This window comes from Pteronotus mesoamericanus, unplaced genomic scaffold (assembly GCF_021234165.1).
Source record: "Pteronotus mesoamericanus isolate MK-2021 breed Mesoamerican mustached bat unplaced genomic scaffold, CSHL_Meso_final scaffold_1186, whole genome shotgun sequence".
Taxonomy (NCBI): domain Eukaryota; kingdom Metazoa; phylum Chordata; class Mammalia; order Chiroptera; family Mormoopidae; genus Pteronotus; species Pteronotus mesoamericanus.
In genome coordinates this window covers 5,454,578-5,473,795 of record NW_026555302.1, presented here as the reverse complement: position 1 = coordinate 5,473,795, position 19,218 = coordinate 5,454,578, and the positions used below count along the sequence as shown (strand labels likewise).

The 19,218-nt window shown below is 43.2% G+C and overlaps 1 protein-coding gene across 1 annotated transcript; it reads right to left on the bottom strand.

Moving 5' to 3' along the window:
• Positions 1–837: 837 nt before the first annotated feature.
• On the bottom strand, positions 838–18,638 carry RNASEL (ribonuclease L). Its single transcript, XM_054587537.1, has 7 exons — positions 18,507–18,638; positions 15,164–16,819; positions 6,451–6,536; positions 5,115–5,320; positions 4,439–4,574; positions 1,774–1,916; positions 838–1,090 (listed from the first exon to the last, which is right to left on the bottom strand). The coding sequence occupies exons 2-7, from the start codon at positions 16,641–16,643 to the stop codon at positions 922–924; spliced, it is 2,220 nt and encodes a 739-aa protein (XP_054443512.1). The 5' UTR covers positions 16,644–16,819; positions 18,507–18,638; the 3' UTR covers positions 838–921.
• Positions 18,639–19,218: the final 580 nt, after the last annotated feature.

The window sequence follows — 19,218 nt, the reverse complement described above, 5'->3', positions numbered from 1 at the left end:
ATTACAGTTCTTTAAGGCAGAGTTTCTCAACCTCGATACCACTGATATTTTAGGCTGGATAAGTCCTTGTTGTGGGGGCCTAGCCTGTGCATTGCAGAATGTTTGGCAGTATCCCTGAACTCTATATACTAAGTGCCAATAACCCCCACCCCATCCTCCAGCTTTGACAACCAAAAATGTCTAGACACTGCCAAATGGCCCCTGAGAGGCAAAACTGCCCCCAGTTTAGTGCTACTGCCTTAAGTTCGTAGAAAACCAATGCAGGTCATTCTAGAAGGAATGAAATTCATCAAAAAAATTAGTGCCTCGACTTGTGCTCAATAAAGAATGAATGAATGAATGAATGAATGAATGAGTGAAGAAGCCACCAGGAGCCCCTTTGACATATTCTTTTTAGGCTTCATCCAGATGATCCCTGGACTAGTAATTAAGTTCTCAGATGCTTCAGTGAGAGGTAACAACACCACATCCATTTATACAGTGCTCTGTGCAAGTCGTATGGTCTGAGACGAGTAGTTTAAACTTGAGTCTCAAGTTCATCAGTTCTTAAATGGGGATAGTCACCCATGTTGCAGGATCATTGGGATAATTACATGAGATAATTAATGTAAAAATATCCAGTATTAGAGGTCTAGGCACTCACTCCTTCAGTGCAATAGACAAAAGGAATTTCAGCAGGACGCCCTTCCAGCTCCTGCCTCTAACCTTTTCCCAGAAAAGCACCAGTGGAATTTGAGCATATGCTTTCTTTTAATTATAAATATGTAGGAAATGCCAGGCATGTTGCCAGAAACTGACATCAGCCATCCAACTAATCCATCCCTCATAAGCAACCAGGTTAGGAAGCCCAGGGGGTTGTGACTTGCGCAGGATCACACAGCAGATAAGGACCCCGCTGAACTCAGAAGGCTCAGACAGCACTCAGAGCTGGCTAGCCTGCTGGCCCCCATCACAAGTCTCATGTGTTGTGCAAGTTTTGGGAAAATGCTTCTTGTACTCTGTGTCCCGGAGTGTCACGTAGATGTAGATGATCAGGTCGGGGAAGTTCTTCTGAAAATACTGGGACGGGTCTTGAATTGCCAACTTCATGCTGAAATGAAATGTAAATATTTTGGCATGCATGCCCCAAATTCTTCCCCCCTTTCTAGCACACGGTCTGGAGATCACCGTGCCCCCTTGGCTTCTATGGCAGAATAAGTAAGGGTCTGGGAATCTGACAGAGCAAGAGTCGTCTCCTGGCTCTTCAATTAATGGTGCGAACTTTGGCAACGTGATCATTGTGACCCTCAGTTTTATCATCCATCCCTAAAACGGACATCACTACAATTCCACAGTCCCTTATCTACATTTCCAAAAATCAAAAAGAGCCCTAGAAACTGCAAGGTTTGTTTGTTTTTTCAATGAGTTTGAGCTAACATTTTTGGCAGCAAAAGCTAATTTAACTAACATGGGACAACTGTGTAGACTTTTATAAGGTTGCATTCATTTTACTCAGCTGTCCCGCCCCTGTGTTTCTTCACACAAGGGAGTCACTAGCCTTCTGTTCAAAGGGACCCAGCAAAAGTTGAAAAGAAATATGAGCGCCTGCTGGCTACGTCCACCGTTCACTGCAAGACCCTCATAACGGCCCTTTTCCAGGCAGAGGGGAGGAGTTACTTTTCCTTTATCAAAATTAATTTTGTTCTTCCCATCAAATAGCAGATATAAACTTAGAACTGAATTTTTAAATCTTCCTCATGACATATGACTTACAAGAATGAAAACAATACTTACCCTTTATTCTTTTCTTCATGGATGTGTTCCCCCAAATTCCGGATAAACCTTAGCAGATCACCTACAGTGTTCTTGTAACATAGGTGGATTTTGTTTTGTTTTTTATAAAATGAATTCATTTCTTCCATGACATATTTATTAATCTAAACAAGAAAATATTACACACAAAAAAATGTGGTAGCAATGCAAAACAAATCCTGGTGGAATACAAAAGGGAGAAATGCAAATTTGACTGTGTCAAAATTACCTCTCATTTAAAAAGTAATGCTAACCGTAGTGGTGTTTGGATGTGGTACTAACGGTAACTATGAATTTGTCTGTTTTCCAAGTGAATTGTTTTCATAAGGAATTAAATACATCAGCCCGGGCTGGTGGGGCCCAGTGGATTGAGCGCGGGCCTGCGAACCAAAGGGTCACCAGCAGTTTGATTCCCTGTCAGGGCACAGGCCTGGGTTGCGGGCCAGGTCCCCAGTACGGGGTATGCAAGAGGCACCCACACATTGACTTTTCTCTCCTTCCCGTCCCCTCTCTACAAATAAATAAAATCTTTAAAAAAAATTAAATATATTAAAACATGGTTTAGAAAATCTTTGGCCACTATACGAGGAAATGTGCTCATTATACTGCACCGTCTTTTCATCCTTGCAGCCCCCCTTCCAAACTTATACTTGATTCCATGTCCCCAGGTTGACACCAGCACTAGCAGCCACTGCCAAAGCGATTGTGGTTGGCTTCTGTTTTCTTTTTTTGAAATTATATTTCCAAAGGGGTTGCAGGTCTCTCCTTGCCTCTAGGTGCCCCAGGGCGACTGCTGTCACATGAATGCCTTCCTCTTTGTGCCGGCAGCTTTATAGATGGCTCCATATTTAGCAAGAGTTTGGAGAGGGGAACGAGATGTAACAACCACGAAGCCATAGGTCCCTTAGGGGGAGTGACCGGTGACTGGACCAAGACTAGAGGAGATCTGCTGAGACTGTCACACGTTCTGCATGCGGAGCACATGGGGCAAATGCCGAGCAGCCTGTATGTGGCGGGTGGGGCAGCCCAGTGAAGGGAGGCAGGAATATACACTGGAAAACAAAACGGGCTGGACCACTGTTTTGAAAATGGGCAAGCCACCAAAATCAACAGAAAAAATTCTAAAATGGGAATTTAAAAAGACAAGTCTCGAAGTTCATCAAAATTCAACATAAGTTGATGCAGTGTAGGGGGAATAATCTATGAATCAGGGAATAAAGGAACAGGTTTCTCTTCCCAGCTCTACTAATCTCCAGCTTTCCAGTCCCAGGTATTTTGGGTTGCCCCTCTGAGCCTCAGCTTCCTCAGCAGTTAGTGACTTGGTGGACACAATGGCATCATAGTCTGATGCCGTGAGCAGCTTTAGCGTGGGCGCAGCAGCCAGGCTACCCAGCCTCAAATCCTGCTGTGCCCCTTCCTGGCTCTGTGCCTTTGGGAAAATGGGTCTTTGCCCACCCACAGGATGGAGATATTTGCCTCAGAGGTTGTTTTAAGGATGAACTGTGGTAACTCACATAAAGTCCTCAGAACTATAGGACTTGCACTACTATCATCTGCTCTTGTTTCAAATTTCTCTGTTTCTACAAGTTTAAGTTCCAGCTGAAGTTTTATAGACATTCATGTGAAAAAGAGTCATGGCGCACCTAGCCCATGTCAGGAGTAGGACAACGGGTGGTCTCTGCCTCATGGAATTTACAGGCTCGCAGGAAAGATGAACACTAAGCCAGCAATTATGAGTGCGACATGTAGTCTAGAGTCAAGTAAGGGAAGGAAAGCAAAATGAGACCCAACAGCAAAGTAAGTGAGAAACACAGTCCTAGATTGTCCTAGATTGGCTGTTGGTCTCCATCAAAGACTTCAGGATTATGGATTCTCCCATAGTATCTTGCGCCTGTCTCTGGGCACCCAGCATGTGTCACACAGCCATTGTTTCCGGGTGTCTTCTAGCCCCACGCAGACCACGTCGTACTCTTTGTAGACTATCGTGACCTCCCACGGGCCTAGCACATACCTGGTACTTGAGAGATGGATGCTAATGAATACTAATGAAACTTCTGGACTAGATCAAGATGTGGATTAATTTGGATGTTCCACTATATGTAGTTCAAGTTAGGTGGACCTTTCCTTGAAAAGGAGGAATTGGAAAGGCCATCTCTTCTCCACACTCTGCTGTTGGGTCGAATGCAGGTGCGCTATGTGGACCCTGAGAGCCAAGCCGTTCCTGGGCAGCAGAGGCCCCGGACTGAAAGGCGTTGCGGTGGAACACTTCCTCTGGGTTAAGTCTTATTTAATCCGCTGCCCTTGTTACCATGGTAATAGAATCATTAGCCAGGCCCTTCTCAGAGAATAAGTCTTAAGGGGAAGAGCCACAGAAAGGGAAAAGGCTTGTGGGCTGGGACAAGGCTATCACCCTAAAGAGGAGTATAGATGCAAGTCTATCAGGAAGGCTTGACCCCTAAGAGGGAGGGCAGAGACCCAAAAGGGAAGAGGGGAGTAGGCTGGGGAGGAAGAGAAGGGAAATTCCCTCTTTCATCTGCTGGTTGGGCCTGACCAAGAGTATGAAAGAAAAGGTTAGAAAAGTTATCATAAAACATTAACTGGCTTCTTAGTTCTGAAGTAACTCTCAGACCTTAGGAACTGTCCATACCTTAGAGGTCCATTGGTGAAAACTTTTGGAGCGATCTTCTGCAGGACTCTGTAGTAGGCAGAGCCTGCTGTTTAGTTTTTGTTTTCGAGTTTTGATGTCGGATTCATTTCCCAGGTCCCTAAGCGTCCTGTAGCGGCTGAGGATGACAGGATTATTATGGTCATTCCATCTCTTCCATTCTTTCCCAAAAAAGAAAACTGTTAGATTTTGGGTTTTAATAAAAGTAGTAAAACTACGTCTTTAAAATTTCTGCATGGTGGGTGGAGACAGGCATCTCTCTCTCTCTCTCTCTCTGCTTTGAAAGAGAGAACCAGAACTCAGACAGGTTAAGTCACTCCTCCAAGGACACCCAGCTGGGAAATGCCCAGCTAAGAGGAAAGTTGAGCCTGCAGATTCTCAGCCTGACTCCTGCCCACACCACCTCACTGCGATGATTAATTTGCATGTTAACTTGACCGACAGCGGGCAGGGCGCCCATATTTAACACTCTGGCTGTGTCTGTGAGGGTGTTTCCAGGTGAGACTGGCATCTGAATCAGTGGGCTCAGTAAAGCAGACCGCCCTCTCCAGTGTTACAGATGTATTTCCTGTTGGTTCTGTCCCTCTAGAGAACCCTCACTAATACACTCACTGTCACCATTCTGGGGCCCTGTGATGTACACTTAAGTTTCACTTACCTCTCCCAACTCCAAAAGAAAGGATGACCCAGCAAGTCCTTTAGATGGCTCTCCACATTCTCCCCAGGGCAGAAGAGCTCCCCAATGAGGTTCTGAATTTCTTCATTTGGAGAATGTAGAATCACCTCTTCATTACTTTGCGTCTTCAGGGTTTCAAAAGAGATGTCTCCCCTCGTTACCACATATAGGACCAGCCGCCCAAGGGCCTGCAGAAAAGCCGCCAATCAAGCCAAAGGTGCTTATGAATTACCACTCTATTTGGGTAACCTTGTAGTGTGTGTGCAGGATCGGGGCACGTGGAAAATGGGAGGAATCCGAGGAGACCTCAGGCTGGTTAGGGAGAGAAGACACAGGTTTGTGCATAGAGAACTCGCCAAGGTGGTATATAGTCCTCACAGTTCAAGCTTATAAGGGGCAAAAGATATTCCTGGGCCAGAGTTGGCAGGGCAAACTGCCTAGAGGAAGAAGGATTTGAGCTGGACCTCAAAGTATGGATAGAAGTTAGATAACCAGGGGAAAGCGAGAAGGTCTTAAATAAGGGGAATGTCAGGAGCTGGGAACTGGGACTTTGGGTTGGGGCTATGTCAGGCAGCAGGTAAAGGAGCCAGTCCAAGACAAATAGGACCCAATGATGGCCCCAGGGCTTAGGCCACGGCAGGAAGGAAAGGCCGAGAAGGGGTCTGGTGTATGAGTGCCTGCATTGGGCAAGAGATCTGGAGCCACTGAGCCATCAAGACCAGACCCAGGGATGGGGAGTTCTTCACCACTGGGTTGACGTCTGCCCTGACCGGGTCAGGGTCAATGGGGAGCTTTGGTCCACAGAGGCCAGGCCCTGTCTCTTCTCAGGGGAACCAGTTATTGCAGAGGCTCCAGTTTTTTGACCAAGCTTAGGCCCTTTTGAGCTGGGGATCCCTCCCTGGAGTTTCAGAGGGCCTTTGTATCTGGCCCTCTTTGGAGTTTGAAAGGAACTGGAAAAGAAGCCCTATTTACTTTGTCCTTAGGCAGAAAATACCTCCTGCAGGAATTTTGGAAATGTTTTGGGGGTACCTCCTGGAGGTGATTTGAGAAAGGGTATGGAATGCTCTATTTGCCTGTGTAACTAGTGGAGAAAGAAAAGAGATCCAAAGAGACACAGAAAGAAGCCACAGCGACAACCAGCCCACACCAACCCAGGGAAATGCCCTTGTCTGCAAGGGAATGGCAGCAGCAAGCACTGAGAGAATGCTTCGAAGTTGTTCCTTCCTGGTTCAAATAGGAACGCCCTCTAGTTGGCCATAGGAAATAAGGTAATGAATGAATAAGGAAGCAGGAAGATAGAAAAGACTACAGAAATTACCTCCAGATCACTCTTGATTTTCTCTGGCTCCCCAGCCCACTTGCTGCTTTTATCAAAATCTGCCACACGAACAGAATTCTTGGAATCTAAGGGATAGTTTGTGGAGATGCACTGAGAATCTTCACTCTTCATGTTGTAATTCATTTAAATAAATATGTGACACGATATGCAATCCATCATTTCTAAAAAAGGCAATCATAAAGCTTATATCTGCATTGCTATTTACTCCTCCAAACATTTTCGTGCACTGTGTCATCTGACCTATCCAGTATCTGCCCATATATTTTATTTCTTTCCAAGCTGGGGGTAGGGGTAAAGAGCACAGATTTGTAAAGGACCTGTCTACAGAGTTAAGGTGAAATCTTGTGGCTAAAGAGCAACTAGCCAACAAGGCTCCAAAGCCAAGACTGCCTTGAGCGTAAGGCCCCATTCCCTCGAGACTGCCAGTCACAGCCCACGAGGACGCTGTCATCAGTTATAGATCCGCCCTGTGCTTGTAATGAGTCGTTGCCCCTTTGCCCTCTTCAGAATCTTTCTTCCTTGGAGGAAGCCACTGAGTCCTCAGCAAGAGGGAGGCATGGATGAGGGTGGACAGGAGCCAGGTGACAGGAGGGCGAGGCAAGTGATTTGTCCTCAAAGAGGTGGCTCCTGCTCCTTGCTTGATGGAGTCTGAGGAGGAGGACGGCCAGAGCAATTGTGTGCTTCTCGAACCCCTTTTATTCTGAATTTAGATATCAGCGTGTATGGAAACCCAGAGTCAAATAAAAATGAAAGCATCCAATTATTTAACGAGTGTTTCGTGAAGGGGAAAGGACGGTGGAGAAGAGAAACGCAGTCCCGGCCCTGGAGCGTTCAGCGTCTCTGAGTGAGGAGACCGATACTAAACAAATAATTCCACAGGTAAACATAAAATTAATTGCAACTTTGAAAATGCTAGCCAAAAGTGCAGGGTGCTCTGAAGGTGTATTCCTAGAAAAGCCACATGGCCGCGGCGGGGGGTGTGCTCTTTAAGGAAGAGAACCTTAGAAGAGATGAGTAGAGTCTGGGTAGGTAAGCAGCATGGAGAAGAGAGGGAAGAGAAAATTCCAGATCGGAATTCTTGACACAGCAAGGAGCCTGGAGAACTCCACTGGGACAGAAAGAAGGCCCAAGTGCCCGGAGAGGAGGGATGAAGCCAGAAAGTGGCCTGTGCCGAGGCTGAGGGGCCAATGGGGTGTAGATCGTTAACGTCAGATTGTTTTCAGTTATTTGAACTGATAAATTCCCTTCACTTGTTTAAACCGCTTGAAGTGGAGTTTTCTGGCACTAAAGTGGAACACTTCACAACTCTTTCAACACTCATTTTCTGTACTTATTTAATTACAGGCTGTTAACAAACTGTTGATGGGCAGAGTTGGGTTAAAATTCACTGTGCCCCTCCCCCATCCCCTGCTGCCAATGACACAAGAACCTGAGCCTCTTTTCTTTGGCCCTGCTCTTGTCCTCTCCACAGTGAGGACCTAAGATCACCTAAGATTAATATTTTTTAATTTTCTACTTTTAAGGAAACAACCCATGTTTAGGTTACTTTAAAAATGAATTATTTCTTTGCTCATTCTTGCTCCTTAGATGTCATTGTTTCCTCCCAGATTTTCTCTCCTTCTTTATGCATTTCCTCCAGCAGTTCTCTTATATAGGGCCTGTGGTTAGAAAGATTTACTGAATCCTGAATGCTTACAAATGTATTTTGAATCACAGTGAACTGGAATAATTTGGCTACTATCTTAGTCAGTTCTGGCTATAACAAAATACCAAAGACTGGATGGCTCTAACAACAGAAATTTATTTCTTACAGTTATGGATGTTGAGCATCCAAGATCAGGGTGTTGGCAAGGTTGGGTTCTTGATGAGGACTCTCTTCCTGGTTTACAGATAACCGCCTTCTTGCTGTGTTCTCACATCGTGGAAAGACAGCTAGCTAGCTCTAAGACCCCTTTGTATAAGGACACTAATCCCACCAAAGCAATCTGAGAAAGAAGAGTAAAACTGGAGGCATCATACTTCCTGATTTCAAACTATATTACAAAGCCATAATAATCAAAGCAGTATGGTACCATCATAAAACCAGACACATAGGTCAATGCAACAGAATTGAGAGCCCAGAAATAAACCCACATATATACAGTTAAAGAATATTTGACAAGACAGCCAAAAACACTCAGTGAGGAAAAGATAATCTCTCCAAAAATTAAGGTTGGGAAAACTGGATAGTCACATGCAAAAGAATAACACTAAACTCTACTGGCAAAAATTAACTCAAAATGGATTAAATTTAAGACCTAAAACCATAAAATTTCTAAAAGAAAACATGCAAGAAAAACTCCCTGACATTGGTCTTGGCAGTGATATTTTTAGATATAACATCCAAAGCACAAGCAACAAACAAAAGCAAAAAATAAACAAGTGGTTCTACAGCAAACTAAAAAGCTTCTGCATAACAAAATAAACAATAAAAATGAAAAGGCAACCTACCAAATGGAAAAATAACATTTGCAAATCATATATCTGATATAGTTAATATCCAATTATATAGGAAATTCATACAACTCAATCGCAAGACAAACACAAATACACTAATTTGGAAAAGAGGCAAAGAACATGAATAGCCATTTTTCCAAAGAATACAGAAAAATGGCCAACAGGTACATAAAAGATGCCTCAACATTACCAATCATCAGGAAAAGAAAAATCAAAATCACAATGAGGTATCACCTCACACCTGTTAGAGGAGTTATTATTTTTAAAAAATGAGATAAGTATTGGTAAGAGTGTGGAGAAAAGGAAACCCTCATGCATTGTTGGTGGAAATATAAATTGGTAGCCAGTATGGAGAAACAGTATGGAGATTCCTCAAAATATTAAAAATAGAAATACCACATGATCTAGCAATCCCACTTCTGGATCTCCATCTGAAGGAAATGAAATCACTATCTTGAAATGATAGCTGCACCCCCAGGTTCATTGTAGCATTATTTACAATAGTCAAGACATAGAAACTTACCTGCCTATCAACAAGTGAATAGTTTAAAAAAGTGAATACGTATTATATATATAAAATGTATATAAATTTTACATATATAAAATTTAGCCATAAAAAAGGAAATCCTGCCATTTATGACAACATGGATGAACCTAGAAGGCATTATTCTAAGTGAAATAAGTCAGACAGAGAAAGACAAATACTTTATGATCTCACTTATATGTGGAATATAAAAAACACTGAACTCATAGAAACAAAGTAGATTGGTAGTTGCCAGTCATAGTGGGTGGAGAAATGGCTAAAGTTGGTCAGGGTCCAAATTTCCAGTTACAAGATGAAGAAGTTCTTGGAGATCTAATGTATAGCATGGTGACTGTAGATAACACCGTATTGTAGACTTGAATGTTGCTAAGATACCAGATCTTTAAAGTTCTCACCACACACACACACACAAAATGATAACTATGTGAGGTGATGGATGTGTTAACTAACCGTAATGATCATGTCGTATACCTTACACATAACCAACATTATATATCAATTTTATCCCAGTAATACTAGAAAAATAATTTAAAATCTTATTTCAAACTGTGAAAAAAAGACACTAATCCCATTCATGAGGGCTCCACCCTCACAGCCTAATCACCTCCCAAAGGCCCTGCTTCCTACTACCATCACGGTGGGACTAGGGTTTCAACATTTGTACAAGGTTGGAACACATTCAGTCCCTTGCAGCTGTTAATAGATTTTTTCTTGTCAGCTCTTTCTTTCTGTGTCCCGGTTGCTAATGAGAATTATAAATGTGATTTCTATGTAGGTAATTTGTTGTCTTTCAGTAGCTTTTGAGATTTTTCTTTTCTTTCTTTGAGATTTGAAACTCCTTTAAGATGTGACTAAGTGGTGTTCCCCCCATACTTACTATCCTCAGCTCTTCATGATTCTTTTCAATATTAGAACTATTACCTACCTTTAGTTCAGGGACATTCTCAGCTACTTTCTTTCAAATATTGTTTCCACCTCATTCTTTGTCTTCTCTCTTTCTGAATGCCTATTAGAGCTTCTGGACCTAACTGGTGACTCTAACACTTTCTAGTGCTTTCCATTACTTCATGCTTTTCTGTTGCACCCTAGGAGGATTTCTTAGGCATATCGAGTTTACTAATTTCATCTTCAATCCAGCCTTGAGTTTTTAAAATCTAAACAATTATATTTCTGATTTCTAAATTCTCTTTTTGCTTATCCTTGCTCCTTAGATAAAGTAACCTCCTATCTTTGTTCTCTGGTTTTATTAATTTTATTTACTTTAAAGTTGTGTTGTGGTTACTCGGTATGGCAGACTAAATAAATATCCATGACCTAATCCTGGGACCCAATTAGGTCATGGATATTTTCCTTTATATAGCAAAATATAAATTTTGTTACTTTATAGAGCAAAAAAAAAAAAGAGAGAGACTTTGCAGATATGATTAGGTGAAGAATTTTGAGGTGGGAGAGGTCATTCTGAGTTATCAGGATGAGTTCTGAATGCAGTCACATGTATCTTTATTCAAGGGAGGCGGAGGGGGATTTGATAACAGAAGAGAAGCTTACAGGACTACAGAAGCAGAGATTAGAGTGACACCTCCACAAGCCAAGGAGAGCCAGCAACCACCAGAAGATGGGAGGGAAAAGGAGCAGAGTCTCCCCTATACCTGCCAGAGGGAACTTGGCCCTGCCGACACCTGCCTTGGGGCCAGTAGGAATGCTTTCCAACTTTTGGTCTCCAGAACTGGGGGGGAATAAGTTTTGCTGTTTTAAGCCAACCAGTTTGTGATCATTTGTTGCAGCAGCCATAAGAAACTTATGCACTTGGTTAGCTATGTCTCTTTGGGTGTGAATTCTTCTGTTTCACCCATCTCTTTCATGCTATTGGCACTCAAATAATGATTTTTGACTGTAAGCCTTACCATGCCATTGAGAATCCCTGACACCCTGTGAGCTGCTTCCATTAATGCCACCCAACTGAGGGAGTGAACAGAGGCAGTGGTCGGACCTTCTGCTTTACATTTGGTTCAGTGAAACTTAGGACATGACACCTAGGGCGCTTTGGCAAAAATCTTGTGAGTTTGATCGCTCTTTCTCTTGAGATCATCAACAACCCAGTGTCCCTTGTAGTACCCTGTCTGCAGACGGACATGCCTGTCATAGATGGTCCCAGGGGAAGAGGGGGTGCACAGGGTTTGATCTGCCCAGTTTCCACTGATGCATTGATCTGTACTTTAGCTGATCCTTTGTCCCCTTCTTGCTTCTGGCTCCCATACTCTCAAGTGGTGCTGTTTTGCACTGTTCCCACTTTAATGAGTTATATTTAGCGGTGACTTCCTGCATTTGTCCTGGGCTCCTGTGATGTTCTTCAGTCCCATCCAATCCAGATTCAATCTCTCTATGACCCTTCAACAATTTTGTTCTGAATAAATTCCTTTTTAATTTGATCTTGGCTATGAGTTCATTTAAAAATATTTTTAAAAACCATTTTCAGGATTAAATACAGGAAGTAGTCTGTGGTATAGGTTAGGTTCACCTTGAGGCAGAAATATAAGCAATGCTTTATTGCCCAAGCTTAAGAATGGAAGAAGAGGGGTCTACAAATTCCAGAGAACAAGTAGCCACAAGTTATTTTTCTTTAGCCTATGATATATGGCCCTTTCACATCCAGATCAGTGGTTAGAACTAGGAAGGACCTCACCCTTGGCTGAATCTGACTCACTTATTACAGTTGTGCATACTTCTGGCCCTTGTCAGTTTCCCAGGCAACACTGTTTACAACCAGGAAGGAGTGTCACTAAAAGCCAAGTCTGTCTTGTATTCCCATGTATATCTAATTTTCTCCTCTAGGACCTTAAATACTATTTTTGCTTCTCCATATCTTAACCCACTTTTTGCCCTATTCCCTTACACTGAACTTAAATTTCAATGCATATCGGTCAGGTAGGTATCTGCTTAGCCCTCTAGACGAGGATCTGATCTTTGATCGCACCTACAATAAACAGAGGTCTTGCCTATTTAACCCACTCCACTTAGACCTCATAACAACCATATGGAGGAGATAGTGTCAGGCTCAAAAATGAGGAAACCATGGCTCACAGAATTAAGTGACTTGTCTGAGGCTAAGCCACAAAATAGCAGGCCTAAGTTACAAACTTCCTTAAAAGTGGCTAAAACCAAGGCGCTTTCTAGGGCAGCACATTGCCTTCTGGGACTTTACATTCAGCTCTGCTTGTTTCCTTTAATGTTGCTTTCATTTACTGCATTTTGCCGTGTATAATGCACACTTTCTTTTTGCCCAAATTTTTGAGGGAAAAATAAGGATGCACATAATGCATGGGTAATACTAATTCCATATCTATGTAAATATTTTTAATTCTTTTACTTATGCTTATACATTAAAAGTGTAACTCCAGAAAGCAACAATGATATCAATGTACAAAATAACACCTGGGAATATGATCATCCGTTTTGTTGAACTTAACAACGAACTTGCTACGAAAGTAGTTTCAGCCAATAAGTCAGCGAAAGACAAGGGATGCCAATTGTCATCCACTTAATAAGATAGGTGAAGCTGACTTTATTACTCCTGGGTGAGCAGCATGACATTTCTCTTCATACACGTTAGGCAGGAGGAATTATTGGAAAGCCCTTTGGAAAATGTCAGAATGGTTTGCATACACGGCAAGCTTTAAGCTGAAAGTTATTAGCTATGCTAGAAGGCACGGCAGCAGAGCTGCCGGGAGGCACTTTGGCCTCCTCCTACAGAGAGTGTCCTCAGATTGTGGAGGCAGCAGGAAGAAAAGCCTCTTCAGAGTCCAAGACAGAAGAAGGTGATGCAAGGGGAGCCTCCAAAGTGGCTGGAGGTGGAGCAGAGGGATAAGACCTGGATTCCTGAGCAGCGTCAACCTGGGATCTCTATTTCGACCAAGATGATACAAGAAGGTACTGTAAAGGGATTGCGTGAGGAAAAAACATCGACGATTTCTCAGGGCCACCTAAATGGTGCTTCGACTTTATGAAGAGAAGAGGTTTAGGCATGAGGACACACTTGAAACCTGCCCCAAAACTTCTAGCAGCCTGTGAGAATCAAGGTTCGGGTTTGCATTCTTACGTTATCAGTCTTCGAAAGACAGCTTTGAGCTGTCCCAAATCGCCAATACGAATGAGGTCCCGCTCACATTTGATGTGCCATCCAACAGAACTGTGGACGGCAAAGGAGCAAAGACCGTGGCTGTTCAAACCAGTGCTCATGAAGAGATGCATTTCACTGTTGTTCTAGCCTGTCGTGCCGATGTGACAAAGCTACCACCTATGATCATTCTTTAAAAGAAAAATGTTTCTGAAAGAAAAGATTTTAAGTGGAGTTATTGTTCACGTGCATGAAAAATGATGGATGAATGAAGAAGGCGTGGAAATCTGGTTTAACAAAGTCTAGCCAGGAAGGGTTGGAGGACTACTTAAAAAAAAGCAGCTTCGTTTGTTCTGGATCACTTCAAAGCCCATGTTATACAAAGTGCAAAAGCATTCGCAGCAGACTCAGACCCCAACTTGCTGTGATACCTGGCGGGGTAACCAGCCAACTGCAACCCCTTGATGTATCAGCAAACAAGCCCTTTAAGGCCCTAATGAAGGAAGAGTGGACGTTATGGATGCAGTCAGCTGGTAGTGACTTCACACTTACAGGCAGGATCAAGAAAGCATCCACTGCCCGGGTTTGTGATTGGACCCTAAGATCACGGAACAGTATCAAGAAGGAAGTGGTTGTGAAATTGTTTTAAAACCACGACACCCACAATACTGCAGATGGAAATGAGGATGATGAAATGTACCAGGAAAAGAGAGCGACTCTTTAGAAGACCCTGGCAGTGTAGAAAATGAAGAAGATGATACTTCTGATATGGACAGTGACAAAGAGTTCTTGGTCTTCTATGATGCATAAATATTGTAAATTTGTTACCCGTACATCAAATTTCTTGTACCTTGTATCTGTTCTAGTGTTTTGCAATTATTTGTTACGTAAAATTCCTTGTTCCATAATCTGTTTGAAAATAAATGCTAAAATTCCTTTATAATACAAAAAAACAAGTATCTAAATATAAATAAATAATTGGATTAAAAAAATTAAAATGAAAAATTTTTTTTCCCCTGAAAGTTTGGGCCAAAAACATGAGTGTGCATTACACACGGCAAAATAGGGTAGTTTGTTTTTGGTTTGAACCAGTAGATGCTAACTGTTCTGCTCCTTGAAGTCTGTTTCACTGTGTCGCGTCTTGTCTTGACATCCCCCATTTTGACCTCAGTTTTGCCATTAAGTTTCATAGTACCTGCCCCCTTGTCTGAAGGAACACCCCTTCAGAACTCTCTGACTTGGAGATTCCTCTAGGAATCCAAATTTCTGGAGCTGGCTCCATCCAAGACATACCTTTCTATCTGTATTTGCCAAAGGAAGGTCAGGTGAGCTGGCGTTCTGTTAGCATTCCTGACCTCCATGAGGCGGAAGGGTTAGAACTGGGAGCAGGAGAGACTGCACTGCAATTAAGACTTCGTTGCATTACCCCTCAACCTGGATAATTTACATTTACTCTAGTCCTTCCCTATATGCAATGACAATATTTCCCTTTTGTCAATAAAGATCTTGTAATTTCTAAGAGATGACTGGGGACTCACCTATTAAGATGTTTTGTGGCTGCAGATCCTGGTGAGTGTAGCCCCACGACAGGTGCAGCTCAGCAACGGCCTTAAATATAGATAAGAGGATGCTGCGGGAAAACTCGTCTTCCTCATCTTCCACAGCCTCCCCTCTGTGCTCGGCCACGTGTGTCTCCAGCGTGTGCTCACAGAGCATGATACACACATACAGGAGTCCCCTGTCGCGCTCACTCCCGTAGTATGTCACCAGGTTACTGGTCGCACGGATGCTCTGCAGACAGGAGACTTCATTTTCGCCATTCCTGCTGTTTTCATGGAATCGCTTCACAGCTACCTCTTGCTCTTCGTAGAACCCCAGGTAGACGCCGCCCTCCAAACTGTCAGCAATTTTATATTCTTCGTCAATGAAGATCTTGAGTTTGCCGATCATAGGGCGGTATATGCTATGGAGGTGTTTGAGGGCCAGCCCCCAGCGTGAGCTCTGAGGCGCCCAGTCCTCCGCAGGGGGGTGGTAATCTCTGGCTCCGTGATTGAGGAGAAGCTTTTCCAAGGAAGGGTCATAACAGCGCCTCGCTAACTTAAGAAGGTCCCCGCAGTCCGTGCTGGCTCCTTTGTTACACAGCAACTTGGCAATTTTCGTCAGTTTGTACTCGACAGCCCACAGCAGGGCTGTTTTGCCCTCTGTGTCTGTGTCATTGATCTCTATATGTTCTTGTTCCAGAAGCATCTCCACCACATCCAAGTGATCATTTTCCACTGCCAGAATCAGGGGCGTCTTCCCTTTTTCTCCCCTCACATTGACATTAGCTCCATGGGCCAAGAGAATGCGAGCGACATTCATCACTTCATCACTCTTCTTAAGGTTCACAAGAGCATGGATCAAAGCATTTCTGCCCATGTTGTCACAGGCGTTGACATCTGCCCCCATCTCATCAAGTAGGATACTCAAGATCTCTACATGTCCCTTTTTAGCAGCATCCATGAGAGCTGTGGCCCCTCCCTTTTTAAGCTTCTTTTGAGCCTTCATTGTCTCTCGTCCCAAGTTTACCTCTGCGCCGTTCTCATACAGGAATCGCAAGGCTTCGACCTTCCCGTACTCAGCGGCTTCCATGAACGCGGTGAAGCCATGGTGATCATACTCATTGACACTTGCGCCTTTAGAAAGGAGAAGTCTCAGCAGCCCCACATGTCCCACAATCCCAGCAACGATGAAGGGAGTGGCCCCATTCCTCTTTCTCAGACAAGGGTCTGCACCATAACGAAGCAGAAGATGCACAATGTCCTCCCTTTCCATTTTTACTGCATTATGTAAAGGGGACCAGCCTCCGTCCTTTTCCTGGAAATTGACATCAGCCCCTCTGTCCAGCAACTGCTGGACCCACTGTATTCTTCCTTCTCTAACAGCGTTTATCAGTGAGTGATTGTCATCCACCAAAGTCCTCCCCTTGCCAGAGGGCCCCCGTCTCTCCTGGGCATTGTGATGTCTTTTGGTTTCCATGACAGTAAGTGCCACTGGTTACAACTTTTTGCCTTTCTTTGAGAAAATGAAAACTTACCTTCTTGGGACTTGATCAAAGAAACAGGGAGCTCTAAAAACTCCTAAATAGGGATTATCTGGCTATAGATCAGCAGTATGGGGAAGGGCAATACTCCCGGAGTCTTCTGACGTTACACCTGGAGACAAAAGAGGTACTTTGTAATTTTGTAATAGAAACATTTGAGTTAGAGGAATGAATTTTACCAGCAACTTTTTCAAAATATATCTACTTATTTATTATAGAAGTTTGTATTATACACTGTTATGAATATATATGAATTCAAATCATGAAAACTATTACTCTGTAATCCTGCTGCCCAGAAACATTGTTAATATTTTAAAATATTTCTATAGATTTTTTTTTTAAAAGTTGGGATCATGCTGTGTGAGTAAACGTGTAGCCTTCCTTTTCATTTAATGCCATACTATACATAATTTCTTATGTTATTTTATTATAAACTCTTAAAACTTTTTTAATAGCTGTGCAATATGCTGTCATTCAGTCATTTTATTTCCCTATTACCGAGCAGTTTTTTTCAAAATAATTTTTAAACAGGATACTTTAAATGAGAATTTTTAAACAATTCTAAATAATGCTGCCACAAATTTGCCTTATTTTTGTTTGTTTTCTTATGTTAGGTCATATAACAGATTTCAAAGAATTGAATGACTAGTCAAAGGATATGATTGTTTTTAGGATTCTCAACTTATATTAAGAAATTTCTTATAATGTCATCTAAACATATTCTGAGGAGAAGTAGATAGCCTCATTAAAAAGAAAAAGGAAAAAGAACCCTCATTTAATTAAAAAAAAAAAAAACCCAAACACATAGCTTTGCCAGTGCACGTTCCTTGAGCGACAGGAAGGTCAGTCACTCTCAGCGCGCCCGTGGCTCTGTGCGCTTTGCGCACCGTGTGCTCCTCTCCCCAGTAGTTCAGAGTCGCAAAGAGCGGAGACTCAGCCTTGGCAAGATCTAAGTGCGAGCCCCTTGCTATATAACTTTAGACTAGTGCATCCTAATTGTGTAGCCTTAGCTTATTGAGTCTCAATTTTCTGTTCTTTCAAATGGGGACAAACATAAGCATGGTCCACTGTATAAAGTGCATTAAAATAGAGGGTGTGGCAAATAGTAGGCTTTCGGTAAATGGTAGGGCTAGTTGTGTCCCTTTATTAAAAAATGTTAATGAGCCTTGTTGGCCCCATGCCTGTGCATGGACCCGCAGCTCAAACAGGGAGCCTGGCAGCACCGGTTGAGCCCCGCTGTCCTCAGTCAGACCTGAGCAGTTTAGATCCAATTTAAGCATCACTGCACCTTCTACAAAAGTCACAAAACAACCATTTTTTCTGCTGTTTCACCGCTCTGTCCTGAAGTCCCCACCGTCCGAGGTCCAACTCAATGGTGCTACATAAGCACAATCTCCCAGCAATGAGCACTTTGAACCAGATGTTTTTGTTACAAATGAGATTGGCCAGTCTAAGTAAAGGAGCAGAGAAGGCAGGAAACCCTGAGCAAAATATCCGAGTGGAGAATAAAGACATTCCAGCAAAAGTACCGTAAAGCATTAGCCTGCTTTCAGTTTCGTTTTCCCTTTATGAACAGAGGTGCTTGTTTACAGAGCCAACTCGAATAAATAATGTGTGGATTGTGACAGAACCTTGGTGTCCTCGGGAAGGCTCAGGACCGAAGGACCCTGCAAGGACTCTGCCTCTCCTTCCCCTCCCAGAGTCCCCCACCGTTTACCCCTCCAGTCCCCAAAGCCCAAGGAATCTTTCGAAGAAAAGGACTTAACTGTTTCCAGTTCTCCTCCTTCTGCCCTGCTTACCTTCTAAACTCAGAAGCCTCCTCTGTTACTTTTTGTCAGCACCTAATCTTCAAATACTGTTGCCAGCCAGAAGAAGTTTCCTTCTAGTGAGTCACTGGGACGGGGGGGCGGGGCCGAGAAAGGAGTGTAACGTGCACACCCTCTCAGGCAGGCGCAGCCTGTGCACATCGCACTTTTTTTTTTTTTTTTTGGTTGGAGGGTATAAAAGCAGAGCAGATGGAACTTTTATACTCTCTAGAGAAAAGCGGTGGCCCTTCTGGGACTGGTGGTGACTGATTTGATGTTCAAGGTCATGCTGCTCACCTCTCAGCCTTTCAGGGCACAGCCGCCAACTCCATCTTTACCATGTTATTTCAAATCCCCTATCTTCTTGAGGGAAATGAATGGAAAATACACATTCATTGAGCACTGACTTGGGGGCCTGGCGCTACACTCATTGCTTCATAAATGACATGGTCTCAGGGACTTCGTAACACTGATGCCGAAACTGAGGCTCAGCGAAGCTAAGGAAGCCCCGCGTCAACGCTTCCTCACCGGCCTGGGCATACTCAACTCAGTGTCCCCAAAACGGGGCATGCTTTTGCTGGCATGCTGGAGACTGGGCTTTTTAAATATTTTTATATTTTAAATTATATTTATAAATAATATAAATAATGTATTACTTATAGAGCTGTGGTTATTTAACTGAGTGACCTCAGGTGGGTCTTTTAAC